The following is a 20,711-nucleotide window of genomic DNA, read 5'->3' as shown; positions in this document are numbered from 1 at the left end:
GCACAATCCCACCAGCAGTCGCACTGGAGTAATTCAGCAGGTGGCAAACAGCAGCCACGTCCAGGCTCAGAAACACTGGAACAAACTCCCATCTGACAAAGCACTGCACAGAACGAGAGGGATTACTACTACGCAACACTGAACTAAAGCAGAAAACCCCTTCTAGTTCGAATGCCATTTTTCAGGTCAAACAAAATATTTTTAGCGCTGCTTAGCAGCTTTCAATGGTTCTTCCCCTCCCCCTAGCTCGCATTGCTGCTTCTGCTGTAAAGGTATCAAGAACAGGCTCCTTCCTTATCTCGGACTAAAGCACTGGGTTAATGCGCTTGCTGGAGAGCCCTTCAGCTGCTCCAGCTGCAGAGATGTGTTATGTTCACTGCCTCATCAGCTGGGCGGGGGGAGAGGGTGAGAATATGATGAGATACTTTCCTTAACTGTAAAGATTCCCTGATTCGAAACCAATCAGAAGCTCCTGCAAAGAATTTAAAAAGCCATTTGAAATCAAGCAACTCATTTTTGGTTTGCTGTTCTGAATACGAGTGTTTATCATTAATGATAACGCAGGGTACAAAGTGCTGTCATCCAACTTTTACATTTAAAAGTACAAACCTCCCCAAATCCATTACTTTTGTTTCACTCTTACCTTTGGATAAGGAGTAAGAAGAAAGGGGAATAAACACACCAAACAATGACCATTTATTTTATTTTTTAAGTTTTACACTTGGCATGTGCCTTTTCAGAACCATGGAAATAAATCTACCTGACCTTCCAAAAGAACTAGCTTGGATTAAAAAGCCTTTTAATCAAGAGCGACACCACCGATACAAAGGGAAAGTTATAAATGAGAAGCACTTAGAAGAATACTTCTTGCAGACCTTTAGAGGTAAGATGGTCATTGTCTAAAATTTTTACTAGTTTTCCTTTATTATTTAGCAAAGTATCTACTTGTAAAAAAAAAAAACAACAAAACTGCTGCACAGGAGCCACCACGCTCCAATTTCTCACATTACAGACTGAAAGAAAGTACAGAACTTTTAGACTAGGCTATTGTTATTGTTACAGACAGAGCCACAACCATTTTTTAAAATGGATTTTAACATACTTTTTCTCAAAATACAAACGAGGAAAGTTGATGGAGATACATCAGTAGGATTCAGTGCTTCAGGAACAAATACTCTGAACACTCTAAAGAACTTGCAAGTCTCCAGACAGAAAGCTGGACAAGGATCTCATGTACACAGCAACACACACTCCCGATGAAGCAATAATAAATAACACATTAAGTATGAAGCATAATCTAAAAGGTCTAACTTTTGAGAAGAATTCTAAATGCAAAATCTGTTACGTTACCAATCAAGAAAACGATTGATTGCATTTCTTGATTCATTCTTATTTGGAAATACTAGCTTTCTTTAATTCTATCTAACATTGAAAAGTAGAATTATTTTTTATTTCACTGCTGTAACTGGTACAATGTTTAAGAGCTTCTTAGTCACCGCATTCTGTCATTTATGCTTTAGGATCTGATACTCCTGAATAAGTTGTCTAAGTTTTCAAACAGCATTATATACAAATTTTAAAGTAAACATATCTTGCCTCGAATTTTTAGATTTAAATATTGTTTTGGGGTTTTAATCCTATGATATTGTCAGAATTATTTTGAGAAAAAAACAAGTTGGGAAGTATTTCAGTTACCTGCAAAAGTATTAAAAAGGTATCATTTTCTGAAAAAATGCCTCTGCATGTCTCAGATCTAACCAAAATAGCAACTAATACTTTGACCCAAATGCTTTTCATATCACTCAGTGAACACTAGAGAAGGTAGGTGTACAAAAGATATTTTATCACTTGATCTGTTGTGCTAGTAGTACAACTATGAAAGACACTTTCTTATCCCATCCTGCAAAAAACAGAAAAAAAATACAGAACAGCCGAAGAGAAGTGAGGCCTCCTTTCCCATGGGAATAATATAGCAATTCCCTCAGTTATTCTAAGAGCATGAAAAAACCTTTGTGCAATTACATTAGCTATAAGCTTGAGATCCTTTAACAATAATTAAGTTCAATTATGCAGCAAACTATAAATTCCATTGTATAGAAAAATGTATTTGCACAAATCGAACTACAAAAGAATGGTAAACCCATCGAGAACACGATTATCTAGCATGACAGGCAAATTCTTCTTATAGCCTCCAGCCAAACAGAAATGTTTATGTATGGCTTGCAAAATTTCTCATATAACTTGTCAGTGACTCTGCACAGACCAGAGTATGTCGCTCAATAGCATCAGAACAGTTCTCATGTCATTTAAGAAAAATGTCAGAGGTCTGAACTGGTGCATATGACAGACTTTGCCCTTATTATCTTCTTAAGGCAGAATCCCAGAGCAAAGTGAAAATATAAAGTTTATAAAACAGTGATATAAATATTGTAATCACTTATAAATATTGTCGACGTGCCACCATGTATTCAAGAGAGGCTCCATAATTTAGCTGTGATCATCTTCTATTTCTACCGTGCCCTGGAAGAGCATCAAGCACCATTTGTCATTGATCTTGTTACAACCTAAATATACAGGCACACTGCTGTTTGGCAGAGACAAGCAGCAGTATTAACAAACAGGAGTTTTGGAAAGCTAAGGAACCAGAATAGTCAGTTCAATAATTCAGCCATTTGAGCAGGACAACTTAATTTTGAACGACCGCAGTAGATTTTCCTCAAACAGGATGCAGAAAACAGTGCAAGAGAAACAGGACTGTTGCCAACACCCTGTTAACAAGGTATTTTTCCATGCCCAATCTAGCAGTCCATCCTCTTTCTGTCATTACAAGATCTCAGAAGAACATCATGTTAAGTCCTTAGAGATACACACCACAAATCCCTCAGGGATGAGCATTATATTATCTATGGCCTTAGAGCTCCTATTTGAATTGGTCTCAAAAATGCAAAGGTTTTTCATGCCAGCAGGCAGCTGAGCAGAAGCGGACACTTTTCTGCACGAAGAGAGCTCCGACGAGAATTGCCTCACCTACCTGTACAACTAGAACACACATGTTGAAGCCTGTAAATACGGATCAGTCCTGGAAGTGGCTTTGCTTATTTAGGTTTCTGGAACAGTATGCAGATAGAGGCAAATGGATTTAAAAACTTTTTAGTTGTATATATACATTTTTTTCCTAACTAATTCAATGGATGGAGATCAGGCAACTGGGGAAACTGCAGGCAAGTAAGAAAATCCCAAACCCAACAACTAAAAGCAGAATATAATGGAGTTAACATGCTGAAATGATAAGGACTAAGAAGCTTACATGGAGTTTTCCATACTGCTAAGTTTGTTCTTGAACAAAGCAAACACTAACAGAGTGCACAAAGTGATCTGCTGCCTATTTGTAGCACTCAGGGCAATAACTAACAGCACACTAACTACACTTCACGTCTCCAATTTGCATTCAGTGCAGACTGGTTCTGGACACACCTACGCTCTTTCTAGGAGACAGAATGGAGTGATGAAATACAGGATAGTTTCCAACCAATGCCTTTTGGTCAGAATGACAGTGACACTGACAAAGATACAGGCAATAAAGGTGCTCTTCAAAATGTAATTATTTCCAGTATCAAGTCTACCATATTCTCCTTGCACACTTCTGTTTAAATTTCTTCCTTCCTCATATTTTCCTGTCATCTCTGTCCTAACTGCCAGGAGCCTCCCACAGATTTTACACAGTTGTGTCCCATAGGAAAATGAGGGCCTTCGTCAATGAGGGGAAAGCACATAATTAGCTTTAGGGGTTTCTAATGAACTCACAGCCAGCCTACCTTCTCTGACTGCTTCCATTAAGTGATCCTCTGTCACTCCCACTAGCATACAACATGGTAATTCCACAGTAGCTCCTGATACCATCAGAAGCTCCAAACAACAAATGAATCACCAGCTTCCTGTTTCCCTTATATCACCAGCCTCACATTTGCAATCATTTCCTCTGCTGACACCTCAACAGCCACCCTGTACCTACAACCATCCCCTACAGTTCCTCTTCCTTCCAAACCAAGTGACCTGCTTAAAGACCCAACTCAGTGCAGGATTTCCACACACACCCCTCACAACTTCTTGTGAATCATTTCCTTCCCTGATCTCCTAGACTTGTCAATTCACTGACAAATTCTGACTTCTTTCCCTCTCTGAGGCTTACAGAAGGAGGATTGCTAAACCCATTAAAAACAGAAACCTCCCACCTTAATCTGTTCTCTGTCAACTTAATGGAAACTATCCTACGCCCCACAGACCCTGAAGGCTTTCCAAGGGGGAAAAAACAGGATGGGATTAACATCTGATTGGTCTTTCAGGCACACTGAAGCGCAGCCAAAACAGCGTTCCTATCTGTAATTCAAGGAGACGTTAGATGATAAGAAGAGATTGTGTCGAGGAAGTACTTTTTCCAGACAGTACATGGGTTCTCTAAGTAATTCAGTAAGAATCTGTCACTAGATAGCAAACTAATTTCAAGGACGTAGCCTAAATAAGAGGATATGAAGTGATAGTTTTATATCTTGAGGACACTCTGCTCTGTGGGACACCTTTTATATTACCTCCTTAACCTCACAACAGTTTCATATACACATATAATCTCTTGTATCCTCTAAGAGCTACCTAAGTTATAGTTTGAACTCTTTGCAGTAATAAGATTTTTACTGTGTGCCAAACTGGAACCCTAACTCAACTGACGATCCCAAATTGGTATTAGAAATAAACTGCAGCACGAAGATAGGGCTACTATTTTACCACTCATCTCACAGCACTCAAGACTTGCTGGAGTCTAGATTCAAAGAAATTTAGCAGACACATTTGTCTCCAGACTCCAAATCCTGTTCTGGAGAAAGAAACCTTCACCAAGAGCTGTGCAATTTTCACAACCCAGGCAGCTACTGATTAATATTTAATTTTCCTCTTGCAAAAGAAAAAAAAAATCGAAGAAAGTTTCACAATTTGACTTTTGAAGCCCTCAGAACTTCTCTCAGTGTTAAATATTCTCAATAGTTATACATCTTCACTTATCTTTAATAACACTATAGCCCTGTGCATATGTTTACATTAAACCTGTAAGCTCATTAGTTAAAAAGCATGTAACATTATCGAACTTTGTCTATCCTGTTTTTACTGAAAGCAGGTGATCATTGTAAAACATTCTCAGCTACTTAAGCATATCTAGTACTGTAGACAGAAACATCAAACAAAGCACTGGAACCCGGCCCACTGCATTACACTGAAACACAGCATGGTAACTGGAAGCGGTCTGGGTTATAAAACAGAATCTGAGGGTTATATGGATTAAAGGATGTTATACTCACAGCTAGCATTTCTGTAAAGAAGAAAAGGCTCATGGAGCTGAAACTCCAAGTCTTTATTTACTGGTTCAACCAGGTTGTGCATGTTCAGTCGATTCACTATTGTAAAACCATGGTAAGGAGAAGCCGACCTATTGTTTTAATTAAAATAAAAGCATGGATTAATACCTTGATCAACATATACAAACAATTTTCTGAAACACAGTTATGTATTAATCCTCAAATCTCCATTACTTTATGAACTAAAGCTTTAGCAGTCCTGAACATCTAATAGGTGTTCTTCTACGCCATTTCTTGGCGAGCCAACTCATTTCAATTTAAAATCATGCTTACCTCAACTATGGTTAGGATTAGTGTTACAGTTCTGAACTGCTGAATCAAAGATATGCCTCAAAAAAAAAAACACAAAACTATTCAAAAAACCTAGGGCAGGCCCAGGATTAATTTTCAAATGTATTTAATACTTCAAATAAGACAGCTTTGAAGCTTTTTAGAATCTTTAGTTAGAGAAGAAAAAACATCAAACCATACTATTCAGCAACACTGACCTTACTGCAAATAGGTGTGACAATAAAAAAAAAAGATGGCTTAAGTAACAGGAAATTCACTTAGAGCGGAACCAGAAGCAGTAATTTCTTCCTAAAGGGATACTCTGAAAATAAAGATTTTACCCAGTGTCTTCAAAGTAGTTATTAAAATATTTACAATTGTACTGCTTAGTGAAAGAATTTTTAATATCCACATATTTGGTAGACACCATGTGGAAAAAGGAAGCAGCAAGTAAGCAAGCACACACTGGAAATTCAAGACGGTTTTGTTTCAGGTCTATTTTCTCTGCATGAATGTCATGTCAGCATACTGAGCTGTGCCCGTAAGCACTCATATAATCAACAAAGCAGCATGATGAAGGCCTTTGGGGGAAGAGGAGGCTTGTTTTAGCTCATTCATTATCTGAGAAAAATAACTAGCTAAGCAAAGGCACTAGGGTAAAGAAACTGATATAATTAGCTAGTAAGCGTTAACGTTTTTATAGCAACATGGACACCTTTAAACGAAGTCCAGCAACAAAACCTGCCAAGAGTTTCTACGGAGGTGGCAAACAGTCCTTACTGTCACAAGTTACTCGTTTAATGCTCTTAACAGACCTTTGTGAAATAATCAGAAACTTTTTGTTTAGTTTGTTTTAGTTTGGTTGGTTTTCTTACACTGTATTTCCAAACTTGGAGCTCAAGCAAAGTTAACAGCAAAAGTTGACTTGTATTCCTTTACAGTGCCAAGATACAACAGTTGGAATAACCCAGTCCCTGACAGTCTGTTTCAGGATGGGTTGATTAAGTCTGCATTATTCACACTTCTTACATTAAACAGAGCGTTATTTCATTGTTAAATTTCTGATATGCTGGCAACTTAAAACTTAAATCCATGACTGGTTTTGCTGCTTCCATCAAGAATATCAGTCCCTTTTCCCCATTCCACATAATTGGGAATTCCTTTCATTATTTTAACGAGGAAATCAAGTAGCCCCCAAGTGACTTAAGTGACATCACCCATTTTTAGAACTAGACAGGATATGACAGAAGTTAAGAACATTATTTAATTTGATTTGAAATGCATATTGTTTTCATGATCAACTTTATGTATTTTAGGAGACATGGGGTGGCTATGCATTTATCGACCCCAATACATTAACAAATGTTATTGTTATCAACCAAATAAGACTAATAAACTAGGTTTTTGTGTGGATACATACGTAGCATTTATCAGGCCCTAAGATTTTTCAGCAGTATTTCTGTGTTTTCAATGGGGTTATTCACTCATGCGCAGAGTTTATTCTTCCCAAAGTAAGCACACGTATGTTAACAGCTGGACAAATAAGTAATTATGAACTGTATGCAATAAATCCAGTACGGAGCTGCACATGTAGCCACCTCCTTTGTTTTCTTTGTAGCGAAAAAGAAAACACAAAAATAACCCTTACCTTTTGTACACAAATAAGGTACCTTCTATATCAGTTTTCTCCTACAAAAGAGAGCAGATGTGTTTAAGAAATATACTTGCTCACAGAGATAGCTTTTATAAAACATTCTAATTACAAAGACTATTTGCATTTTTTTTTTTTAAGATAAGGATATTGTCATCTGTTATTTTCTGGCACTACTTATTTTTTCTTAGGGAAGTTCAGAAATTAAACCCACTTCCAGAGGATTTCCTTCGTGCTGTTAACTTACTGCTGTGATATAACGTATCCCACAACTGTCTGATGCTCAGCTTCACCAGCCAGAGCTGCACAGCTTTCTCACAACTCCCATTTTAAATAAGGACTACACTTTATTACCTACAAATAGTTTTTTCACAGTTGTCACTTAAAACGAGTAGAGTGCCAGCACACAAAACAACAAAACAACCTAACTACGTGCCCCAGCTCTGTTTCGTACTTTAATTTTCCAAGTAGCCCTCACCATATGCTTGTGGGTCTCCAGCACAGCTCCAGCGCTGCCCACAGCACTGAACTTCCACACGCTCACATCTCGCGGTTCTATGACCAAACTACAGCAGGCAGGGACAGCCCGAAGGAGGCACAGGACAGCTCTAAACCTAAATCAGGCTTTTTCCTTAAACTGTACCTTCAGAGACACCTTTTTACTGTAGGACAGGCAGCCATACGCAAACCACTGAGAACAACCAGCTGAGGTGAAAGCTATATTTTAACGCAGCGACAAGTATTACTCCCCAAACCCCACTGCTCCCGAATTAGGGCTACGAACAACAAATCACACTTAAAAAAGTGAGAGCTGGAGCAGCCACCAGGTGCCCAAGAACCCTCCAGCCCCACAGCACCGATACGACAACGAGGGCCCGGCCGGGCGCGAGGGGACAGCCCCTGCCCCGCTGCCAGTCACTTACCCACTCGTTGGCCTTGGGGCTGAAGCTGTAGAGCGCTACCTGGCCGGTCACGTCGGCGATGCTGGTGATGTAGGGGTCGTGGCGCTGCAGGGCCGCCAGGCTGATCTCCTGCCCCGCCCGGCCCGCCGCCGCCTCCATCTTGGGGCCCGGCCCGAAGCGGCCGCGCAGTGTGACGGCGCGCCTGTCCCCGCCGCCCGCCGGAACGCTGAGCCCCGCGCCTGCCGTTCCGCCCCGCCTCACAGCGCACGCCGCCGCCCTACCTTACTTAAAAAAAAAAAAGAAAAAAGGAAAAAAAAAAAAAAAGAAATAAATGTTCTCTTGACTGCACTGCGGGACTGCTGCCCTCAGATTGTCCTGGTCACTTGGTGAAATGGCCAGTGGTGGAAGGGTAAAGGCAGTGCTGACCATGAGACAACGCTGACTCTACTGCTGTGAGGCGAAAGGGCACGGCCTGTGTAAAAATAAACGAAGATCTTGAAGTATTGCTTTTCAAGATTGAAAATTCAGATTCAGCTGTCACCTGAATTTGGTGGGTATCTTCCATCTTCCCATACGTCTGTCCAAACACAGTGGACGTTTCTGTTATCCAACATTTTCAGTTTCCTTCCGAATTGTCTCTCCGCATCTGGGCATGTCATGAAGAGAAATAGCTTCTTTGTTTCTCAGGACCAGATCAAGCTAAAGATCTGTGTATTGCTTACATTGTAAGAAGTAATTATGTTTTTGCCATAATTTATTTCCTGACATGAGTGGTACAAAGGCTTCAGAGTTTGCCGCAGGCTGGCCTGTGACATGCTGTGAGCTGGGTCCCAGGACAGAGGAGTCACCTCCCAGGATTTTGGGGCCAATGTTGATTGTTCCCCTAGGTTCCCCCTGCCTCAGAGGTGGCAGATGTGCCTGCGGCGTGTCTGTCTCCTGTGCTGCTAAGGGAGCAGACGGTGCGGTCAGGGCTGCGACTACACAGTGCGGTGTGTAGTTCCTCAGACTCTGCCTCCGTGGTTCTACCCACCCCCTGCACATAACTCACATGTTCGTCATTATCTGGTATCTGGTTCACACTCTGCAGTGGGATATGGAATTTTCAATACTTCAGAAGAATTTTGGAATTAAATACTTTGCTTTTCTAAGGTATGGATTTTAGGAAAAAGAAAGTACAACATACATATGAACGAGACATGAAGGAATTCCAAAATAAAATCATATTTGTAAAATTTTGTGAAATCTGCCAGGAAAAACAAAACAAACAAAAACAAACAAACAAAAACTTAAGGCTAGCAAACTTAAATAAAACTATGTTTGTGGCAAGCTTATGACCCTTCTGAGAATGTAAGGAATTTCCTTTACGCTTTGTATTACCACAGATCATGTTGTTCTCCATTGCAGGTGGACATACTTCTGATTTTAATACAATTAGCTTTACAGTTTAATCCTCCCCCCAAAAGGCAGACGTTTCATGCAAAAGCATAAGCAAGGATCCAGCAGTTGTGTGGCTCCATAAAAAGTCTTCCTGACAAGCAGCAGAAAGGCCAAGTTCCAGTAAGATACCAATTTATTTATTTATTTAAAAGTAAAGCTTTTTGGAGTGAACATTAATTTACCTGTTTCAATGTCAAAACAGCTCTAGCATAAAGTAAAAAGACATTTCATATACATAAAAAAGGTAATCTGTACACAAAATCCCATGTACCTTCATAATGTAACTTACTCCTGAATCCCAAAACCTAACTACCTGTCAAAAAATCATAAAAAGCATAGACAACGTCATAGAGAGCTCCATAAATCTTCCATTCCTTGAGTCCTTCCTGTTTTGTCACAAGGGGGGTCCAATCTAATTGACAAAATTTGGGGTTTTATTGGTTCTGTTGGTAAATTGTGAAAACCCATTTCCATAAAGGGCAAAAAATGACACTTAATATGATGTGAAAAATACTTTGCAATAAAATAGCTAGTTACTATTCAGTAACACTCCAAATTAGGTAACAACAGTATGAAGAAGTTCATGTTTAAAAGCAATCTTTTAAAAGACATTCTAAGGGCTCAAATGAAGCAAACAAAATGACAAAAACTTTTTAAACAGTTGGTTTTAAATGGCATCTGAAACACCTGCACCAAGCTGTTCCTTTCTTCAAGACTACTATAAGCAAAGGTATTTTTTAAAGTAAAAAACTTCCTGACAAGGGCAGCTTTCTGCTGTGCCAGATCTTAAGTGTGAAAACTCCTTGGCTGCATCTTGAATTAAAAGTGAAACATGAGGAGCATTGATTAAAAAAAAAAAAAAGAAGCTGTGTTTTCCAGTTATGGGTTGCTTTCCTCCTTTATCTGCTAATTCCTGTTCTTCATTTTAGTGAATTTATTCTCTCTGACCTTCTTCACTGTTGTTGCCTTGGAATAATATATTTTATATCAGAAATGAGTCATATGACCTGCCATCTGCTTCATCAACCTTGAAGTACACTGAAACACACAGTATACTAAGACTCAAGCTGTGACCTCTGTAAACTGAAATGTTAGTTGTATCCATTCAGGCTTGTTCCTTGATTATTGTATATTGCAAATTTCTTTGTCCTCCTCTAAAGCTATGCAGCAGCTACTGCTGGGGAAAAGTTCGTCCATTGCTCTCTGTTTCTGGTTCTTGCACTGTACCAGACAGAAGTGGGATGCTGTACATACTGCCCTTTTGATGTTCGCTCTGTGAGTGGGACAGATTCCATTTGTGTTTCAACAAGTGAAGAGAACATTATGTTCTGTATTTCAGTTATTCAGCTGAGGTTTTGTAGGACATAATATGATGATTTATTACCCTCTGTACTGTTATCTACTTGATATGTGTTAAGATAGGTGAAATAATAAAGACCCTCTTTTACCCCTTCAGATGCTTGTGACAGCATGGCTGGGTCTTTCCACTGATGTCTGCTTTGCTGTTTGCAGTTGTACTAACTCTTTTATCTGGCCCTTGTTTTTCACACAGCAAATTACTTACGTATATTCAAAGCTTATTTGGGCTCCTTTCAAACTTCATACAGAAAAAATGTTCTTCAGTCTGCAATACCTTTGTTTATCCCCTGTTAGCTGAATATCATCAGGAAAGAATATATTGCTGATGTTATGATGATGGAGAAATGCAGACAGCATTCCCAGTCACTGCATTTGCCGTTACTGCTAAAAGTTGAATTAGGGTCCAGTGGATTCCAGAAAACCTGAGTGACTCACAGAGCTAGTGTTCTGTCATCCTCACTGTTTTCCACGTGAAGCAATTGTCAGAAGTTTCTGGTACCATGAGATATTTTGCAAATGGCACACTTTTTATTGATTTGCTTGCTGATTTCCTTGAATTTCAATAGCAGGTAATTCTTATTTATTAGTAATTGCATTGGTATTTATGCCTTAAATTTCAGTGATAATAGCTGTTATTCAACAGAATTCATTTATCTGGGCTTAGTTCTCGCTAGGGTAAATTGCCCTGATGATGTCTTCCTTAATCAATAACTTACCAGACTTTTATTTTGCAGTTTAATTCCCTAGACAAGCCTGCAAGCCTTATTTTGTGTGTGGGGTTGTTTTTTGTGTGTGTGTGTGTATTTGTGAGAGATGTCAGTTTCTAGGTGTTAAAGTGGTTAAAACAAGGGGAGAGGATGCTAGAATTTTGATAGGTCTGCCATTTTGTTTGAAAAATCATTTTATTTCACAAGAAGCGTTACTTGGACATTTTTATTTGCTTATTATTTATTACAGTGTTTTCAGTTCATCTTCAGTTGCATTGTTTGCCCTACTGTGAAGGCACACTTGATCTTTGCCATTAGTGAGGCTGACAGTTCCTGGCATTCAGTCTCATTACTATACTTTACTGTACAAATAATTCTTCATGGGATGATTCTCCAGTCTGATAAAGGATAACCGAACACGGCTACAGTTGGAGATAAAGACCTCTCTCTTTGTAAATGAGATCTGTAAAAATTGTACTTTCTGAGGATTAGCACAGAAACGGGCTTTTATGGTACTCACCAGCAGTTTATGCAGTTTTTATGTACATAAAGAAAATTTTCTTTTCTGGCAATCGTTCTGCAGTGCTGAGCGAATTACAAGCCTTTCATAAGTTTTCCAATTTGCAGTATGTTCTTTCTGCACTAATGTTGCATCCATAGGTACTTTATTGAAAATTCATGGTCATAGATATTTATTTTTAGCTATGAAAAATCTATTCCCACCTTTAGAGGAAGGTTTTCTAAATGGTTACACATTACAGCGTTATAGGGTAGCAGCATTTTTTTTTCTGCTAATTCTGCAGTATCCCTTGGTCACCAGATCCATTTCCTTTTATCCTTCTTCCCTTGGTTACAAAACTAAACTTGTTAAAGAAGTCATTTCTCCACACCTACTGGCAAAAGGACAGAATGAAATCTGGTTAATGTGCCTCAGAAGTCATTAGGCTGGGTCCCTAACAATTCCAGTCAGTGGGAATCGTTAAGCAATATAACATGTTATTGAAGGTTGTTACAGTGTTTTCTTCACTGTTGTGTTTTAAGATCAGATGATATAGTATCTGCCAGGGTTGATTCTTACATACTCAGTTCTTACATCTGTACAGAGCCTTATAATTAAGTTAATTATTCAATTGTGCTATCATATCATTTCTGTCCTGCCTTTCTCAGGAGGTTTGTATCCCTTCCCTTCTGCCATGTCAATTGCTTATGTCAGATTTATGAAATAAGCCAACTTTATGTTTCTACAATTCTCCACACCAAAAGTGACAGTTTCTGGCCTAGGTTTTGTCAACAGGGTTTTTTTTGACTGTGTGACTACATCTGCAAATGCAGTGTGGATGGACAAATAATAGTGATAATCTAAACAGTTAAAATCTGTGCAATTGCTTGATGTGTAAATCTACTCCTCTTTCTGGATTGTCATTTCAAAGTGACAAGGTAGAGGAAAACGGTGCTTGGACTCCAGACTTACTCAGATGTAGGTATGGGATTTTTACTATTCCTGTGCTGTACCTAAAACCGGGATAATATATAACAATTTTGTAGGGTATCTGAGTTTCCCAGATCTTGCAGTACTGAAATCTGATTTTAACTCTAAATTACCTTGGTCTCATTTTGTCATGTAATAGTATCGGTCATGATTCTGTAACAGAAATGGATGATATTTTCTTTCTTTTTTTTTCTTCTTCCTTTTTTTTTTCTTCTCCTTGTGCAATTGGCAAAATGGTCTAGCAAATCTGAAGCAGGAACCATAAAAAACAACTGTGAATTACTAAAATAATATAATTTAATAAAGTACAAGTAAAATGATATAAAAAACGTTCAGTCACCTATGAGTTCACTACCATTTTGGACGTGATTGTCACCAACAGTTTTCGTCCTTATAACAGATGCTAAAAAAACATGAAGCAGAGAGAGGGGAATAAATTACAATTACAATTCAGTAAAACTAAGAGAATGAAAATACTCAATTCCATTTATACAGAAAAGCTGTTCCCACAACAACAGTGTAAGAGGTTGAAATAGGTCACAGGCAGCCCTCCTTACATTGCTCAAGAACATTAGAAGGATTAATCATTTATGGATTATCTCCTAGAAACAATGATCTGGCGCAGACAGGTAATCCAATCTCCTCTATCTTTCTAACCTGGTTTGCCGTTTCACAGGGGATTGTGCAAGGGTGGCAATTTTTTCTAGGAAGACATTGTCTGCCTGCCAGCTTGAAACATGTAAATTGCTGGAATTTGCATCAAAAATATGACAGCTCTTCTCTGACAAAGGTAGGTAGTGAAACTAGATTGGTAAAACTAAATTTTTTTAACTAGAGCATGGAAGTTTGGCTTAGAAATTTTATCGTTTTCACCTTTAGTTATGATATGTCACTGAATAGAGTAAAGAGAGAATTTTGTCATTGACATCAATAAGAACTATAGAGAAAATGTTTCTGGGACTCTGTATTTTGCATAAATGTCTGGTAATCTTTTCTTCCAGACTAAATTTGTCCAAAAATTTATATACATCTTACTTTTGAATACAAACCTTTCAACGATCACAGCCTCTATAACTACATTAGAAGTAGGTATATAGCCTTGCTTTTATTGATTTGTATGTTTAACGTAATATGTAGGGATTTGAACACATCTCTAGCCAGTGGTGTCATATTTTATCCAATGATAGGTGCAGGGCCTGCTGCTGAATATATTAGAACTATACTAATTTCATTAATGGAAATGAACTCTATTGCAAATCTCCACTGGGGCAAATTAGCAATTGGACAAGAATATTGCAGAAGGAAAGGTGCACCATCAGGGATTCTCTATTGCTCATTTCATTTTACATGTAGTTTCTGTTTTATTGGTATAATAACATTATGGAAAACAATATGCAATTACTATCGCAAGGCACAGAGTAGCCTGTTCCAAGTTTTCTTGTCCAGATTACAGACTGCACAGATCAAAACCCAACAATTAGATTAGCAAGGTTCTGTTTTGTAGAGAACTGAGAAATACAGCAGGAATAATTGTGCATCAGTAGTAGATGCCTTAAGCCTTGAGCAATCTACTTTAGCAGAACAAAGTCAGTTTTTAAACTCAATTTAACATCATTTTTTAAATTATTGAGTTATTGAACTTAAATGTACTGTGTCAGTTTTATAGCATTACCACGTGCTTACATTTTTGTTTTATTGTAGCCATCCTACTATATTCTTTAAGGTTCTTGAGCCTCTTTGAACATCTCTGTGTACCTACCCCTTTAAAACAGATTATCATGCAAATCTTAAAATGTGGGTTTACATTCTTTTTAATCTCAGAAGCCTTGCTGTAAAATAGCAAATCAGAAGTTCCTTTTTAATGTTTTTAGCTGGTCCTCTTAGAAAATATACATGTATTAGAGCAATTGGCTTTAAAATAAGTTAGTTATATTTTTAAGACGAAATGTATGTATTTCAAAGGGTTTTTCTTGATGTGGTACAGTAATAAGAAAGAATATGCAACAAAATTTTGAGAGTAAGTAGCTTTTAGAGCTTTTCAGACATGACTGGGAACAAATATAACACAAAACAGCCTGGTGATTTGGGCTTGTTTTGGTGCTACTTAGATTGTCCAGTGCCAGAGGAATGGGAATCGGTAAACCTATGTTTGGGTCAAACCAGTGTCATTTTGTACACTATTAAACAAGTTCAGCTCTCTGCACCTTTGTTTTCCCATCATAGAACGAGTATCATGGCTTTACTCATCACTGTTCTTTTCACTGAAATACTTTTCTGAAGGGTGATATGAACGGTAGGTGTGAGGAGGATGCTTCCAGGGGAGAATACTTTCTGGGACGGGCTGGTGGCTGCTGGTCCATCGCAGGGCCTGGTCGGAAGGTGAGGGCAGCAGCTGCTTGACTGCTGGGATCCTAATGCGCTCACAGCAAGGAGCCGTGTCAGCGTTTTCAGCCTCTTTGCTCTGTTGGGGTGGTTTCGTCAGGCCCCTCACTGCCCTCTGTGCCTGCCTGCATGCTGGCATTGGGCTGCTGACTGAAAGACACATGTGTAACCATGCACGTAAGGCACAGAGTCATTTAACACTCAGTGTAAGCACACGTACCTCCTGCTTGTCTCTCGAGACTGTATAATGCCCGGGACAGTTCAGTGACATAACCATGTGGACTTAATGTCCATCCTGTGACGTGTTCTGCCCATAGCAGTTGCAGCCAGGAACACAGGTTTCAGAAACATGTTCCTGCCTAGAACCAAAAGGCTGGGGCCAAGCCACCCAGCGTGGGCCTGCAGCCTGCTGCCGGGGAGGGTGGCAGGGAGTCTGCACCTTCCTGGAGCTGCGGTGGGAGGCTAGGTGAGGAGGAGTCATCTTCTGGCAAAAAGGAAGCTTAATTACATCGTGACTAAGTAAATTAACTGGATGAGGTCCTAACTTCTTATTTGGCTTCTTTTCACCAGTCAAGTTCTGGCTAACAGAGGATTCCTTTGCCATAGTCAGTCAGAAGAAAGCCATAAAGCTGCCTGCTGAAGATCCTGTAGGGATCCCCATAGTTCAGATGCACCAGGCATGGCAGAGGAAGGGAATTTCAGGAGGAAAGCGTTAAGTTTTCCTGTGCTGTGGAAGTTTGCAGCCAAACTGTGGCACAGAGCTAAGCACAGGAAACTGCTTAGTTCAGGCAGGCCTGTGGTGGGAGTGCAATTTCAGCCTTTAGTTTTGGGACCTTGTGTCCCTTGACTCTGGTGCTAGAAAATGAGTGATCAGATACTAGTGGATTATTTAAGAACAAAAGCAGTAACATCTTCTTTAAATAATTTCAGGTGGGTCCTGTGTAGTCATGTGTGTAAGCAAAATGACAGTCACATAGTGAAATATTTTCTACAAGATATGGAGTACAAATTTACTGAATTTTCATTTTGAAAATGAATGTAATTTTAGAGATTAATCTACAAATTGGATTGCTTACTTTGGTACATTTTCAAAGGAAAAAGGACTAACTAATATATTTTACACTAAAACCATCCTCTTCATTCATATAGTAATTTTTCCCCAGCAGTATTTCACAATAAAATTACTTTTATGATGTGGAGTTAGTATACTGAAATGATGAATCCGAAGACCTTATGTAGGGATAATACATTTTGTCAGATAAATGGCTGAAGAGCTGCTAAGCATCTCTCCAATAGATTTATTTATAATAATCACAAATAGTTATTTAACACCTCCAGAGTACCCATTTACATGGCAGGCTCTAACAGGGTCTTTCAAAACTCTCATGGTCAATATGGTGAGTGCTTCTTATTTTTAAAAATGATTGCCTCTTCTAAAGCTTGAATTAGTTACGTGATTTCCAAAACAACTAAATTTAACAGGCTTTGATAGTTGCAATGCGAATAAATACACACAAGTAAAAACAGCTCAGGGCCAAATCTCTCTCTTTTCCTTCTTGGCCTTGATGCCTCTCTGAGCTGGTCAGCTCAGCCAAGCTCAGCTGTCTGGGAGGTCTGAGCCCAGTGCTTGCACAACTGCCCAGCTCCTCTGCTACCCACAAGTGAAATCTGGGGATGGTGACAGCTGGTGTAGAAATTGGTGACAGGTAGGTCAAACTTACTTCGTTTGCCTTTCCCATATCCCTGTGTGCTTGTGTACTTGGCATTGGTCAGGCAGAGAAGGGGTGTTTTCAGGTGGGCTTGCACTTCCATTACAGACAGACTTATCAACCAAGGGAAATTAATTCCAGCAGTGCTGAGCTATTCTGCAGGGCAGGAATGACCAGACTCCACTACTTACTGTGACTGAAAGTAGTTTAAAGCCAGTTACCAAAAAATAGAGCAAAAAATTACTTCTAGAAGATATTTTCACTGTGTGATAAAACTGGCATGCAAGGTATTTTTGCCTTTTCTGGATTAAGAAAAATTCTGATCAGCTCCATTTTCAGGACAGACTGGTGACCTGAATAATTCATGAGTGGCTATGTCTAGGAGGTAAGCTGAAGCAGGAGTAAGCTGTTGGAGTACCTGCGGCACATGGAGGAGGAGTCGGGGATGAGCCAGGGAGAAGGCAGGCTGCTCCTCCTGACGCTTGCTTTAATTCTCACAAGAGCATCTGTGCAAGAGGCACTCAGCCTGAAGGATGTCTTAGCTTGGAAAGACAGTACTGCTTTTACAATGTGTCTGTCTGGGAAGGGGCATATTTGAATTTGTTAATACCTTGGGCATATATTTTTGATAAAATTCTCCAGTTAAAGGCTGTTCTGGGTATTATTATTATTATTTTTTTGGTTGGTTAGTTTTTTTGTTGTTGTTGTTTTTTTCCAGGTGCAATGTGAAGCTGGCCAAGTAGGTCGTGCAGACTTCTGAGATTTAGCACTTTAGGGCCACCATGTGATTCATGAGCTTCTGTGACACAAGAGCTAGGCAGTGCTGTTGTTTTACAAGCAGCCACAGGGAATGCTTAAGACTGATAATCAGTTATTCTTGCTCCTTTAGAAAATCTCCGAAGTATTACTGTGTAATATCAGGTTTTGTACATTCATTCTACTTCAGATATTCCTGTTCGAGTCCCTAGCCTACTTGGTGGTGCTTGTTCATGCTCACACTTCGGCAAAGTGCTCTCCGTGGCTGAATGGCACCAGGCCAACTGCTGAGGTATTTAAGGGTAGAAAGTGTTTGTTTGTTTTCAGACAATGAGAGGCCTGTTAAGTGAAATTCCCTGCAAGTGAAAGCTGGTAACTGAAACACTGACTTTACCAGGTGGGCTTGGCTGCCACAATAAGGGCACTTTGTCAAACACTTCAATAAAGAAAAAAATCAATGTATAATAATTAAGGTAACTCTATGAGTGTGTTTAATTGATTACCATCATGTCTAGAATCCCCGTTAGTTCTTTATAAACTCAATAAAATAAAATAAAATAAAATAAAACAAAATAAAATAAAATAAAATAAAAGCAGAGAGCAAGAGAAAAAAATATTCTCTCTCTTTAATTCTTCATTTGCATCTCTATTCAGAATTTAATTATTCATGTTTGCAAAAACATATTCTGGTCTATGAACTATTTGCAAACTGTTCACTGAGATTATTATTTAAGATATCTTTTACCTGTAGTTTATCAAGTACCTAAGCAACATTGCATTGGTTCTTGAAAGGTTCCCAAAGCCATCAAGTGATCTCCAGAGGGTATGCTCATGAGGCATACAATGGGACGTAAAGATGCGTTGATTAGTTTAATTTATACATAAAAAGGTCATTTTGGGTCTTTTTGTTACCTGTTTCTCATTAGAAATACAAGAAAATAAACTATTTCTAATACTAGATTCTACTACTAGGAAATGTTTACCCCAGAAAGTAATCCAGAGAGTATTTTGCTCATTTGTATCTGGCTGAAGGACTGCAGTAGCAGCAGGGCTTGTATGAACACGACCGTTATAATCAGCAAAGTGGTAACAGAAGAAAAAGATTTCTAAAATGTAGGAGATTTGTAGTAAGATCTTCTGCTGGCTCATAGGTTTTTGAGGTTTCTACAGTCTCTTTGAGGTGCAGGTTTCTCTTGTATTTTAGCTGGAGTTACCTTTTTTATTTGTGCTTCCACCAAGCTTACGGCAATGAGGAACCTCCCCAAGCCTCCATAACTGGTTTTTCCGATGGGGAATTTGGCAGCCTGTGTGTGCAGCAGCCAGGTGTTCCCTGGCCTCTGCACTGGGGCTGCTCCAGCCAGGGGCTGGGCTCACCCTTGCAGCACGGCCTCGGTCACGATGACCACGGTCACCCTGTGAGTGCTCACTGGTAACACCAGAGCTATTGTGGGGGGTATAGGAACGAGTTTTCTGGCTAGTGAGTAGCTGAGGTGTGGGGCTATTTGAAAAGGCTCTTTTTGTGACCTTCGGCTTGCATCCAGGACCTATTTCAGTCCCAGCCTCTGGCTTGTCTCTTGGTTTCTGACTCAGGCTCGTGACCTTTGGCGTTTAGCCTGATTGCTGGTCTTTGGGTGCCAGGCTGCTTCTTGTCCGAGACTTGGACTCGGCTTTCAGATAGTAGCTCTAGCTGCTTCTTGCAGCCTGGCACTTCAATCTCATTTGTGCTTTTGAAGTTTTCCCCTTAGGTCAGCAGTGGTACTTCTTACATTTCTTTTACAACCTTTACAAAAATGAGTCTGAACTCGTGTAATCCCAACAGCTCTGTTCTGCTCGTTTCTAAACGCATCCTTCCTCCAGTGGGTCACTGAAGCGAGGATGCAGAGCAGCTTGGACACTTTTCCAGGAACTCTTGCTTCAAACTGAACATGGGGAGCCCCTGGGTCGCCTTTGCCCCCCACTTGTCTGTTCGGACATCTCCTGTGGGCTCCGTGCAGGTGGCTGGGTGCCCCTCGGCTGAGCCTCACCCCAGTGGCCACAGGATGGTCCGAAACCAGGACACGTGCAAGCCTGTTGGATGCTGGCATCCTGCTTGCTAGAAATCTGTTGCTGAGACAACAACCTGTAAATTGGTTTATTTCATCAGATGTCTCAGAGAGAAAAACTCCATAAATTAAAAATAAAATCAATTAATTTTCTAAGTCATTTGATATGAAGTGACAGTAAGATCTTATTTATGAAAAATAAAAACAACCCCCAACAACCCTGTAGTATTTTCCATAAAATCACCAAAAAATTGTGTCGTTTTTGAAGGTCAGATGGCAGGCTTCACGCTCACAGTTGTGACTACATGCTCACGTGCATTTGTTTTCCTGGCTTTACTGCGAGTGTTCGCATGAATAACTATTCCTGCAGAGTGAATAAAGGCATTTGCAATCGGGTCCCAGCTGGAAACTTATTTCTGAAGTCAGTTCACTCCCTTCATAAAACACAGATTCTTTATTTTATCCTGTTTTGTAATTACTTCAAATGATTTGAGATCGTTGTGTTGAGTGCTCCTCCATTCCAAACCATTTTCTTGTGGAGGAGACATACGTTTCAGAGCTTATTTCTTTCTGGGTACCTATTTGGAAAAGAGATATTTTTTTTT

The 20,711-nt window shown here is 39.5% G+C and overlaps 1 protein-coding gene across 1 annotated transcript in view; it reads right to left on the bottom strand.

Moving 5' to 3' along the window:
- DCP1A (decapping mRNA 1A) overlaps positions 1 to 8,532 on the bottom strand; it is a 35,788-nt gene extending 27,256 nt beyond the window's left edge. The window contains exons 1-3 of the mRNA XM_048047485.2: positions 8,247 to 8,532; positions 7,321 to 7,361; positions 5,346 to 5,473 (exon numbers count right to left, since the gene is read on the bottom strand). Coding sequence (XP_047903442.1) covers positions 5,346 to 5,473; positions 7,321 to 7,361; positions 8,247 to 8,384 — 307 coding nt within the window. The 5' untranslated portion in view covers positions 8,385 to 8,532. The remainder of the gene's footprint in view (positions 1 to 5,345; positions 5,474 to 7,320; positions 7,362 to 8,246) is intronic.
- Between the last annotated feature and the right edge of the window lie 12,179 nt (positions 8,533 to 20,711).

This window comes from Anser cygnoides, chromosome 10, assembly GCF_040182565.1.
Source record: "Anser cygnoides isolate HZ-2024a breed goose chromosome 10, Taihu_goose_T2T_genome, whole genome shotgun sequence".
NCBI lineage: Eukaryota > Metazoa > Chordata > Aves > Anseriformes > Anatidae > Anser > Anser cygnoides.
The sequence above is the reverse complement of the archived record's forward strand: the minus strand, read 5'-3'. Positions and strand labels throughout refer to the sequence as shown.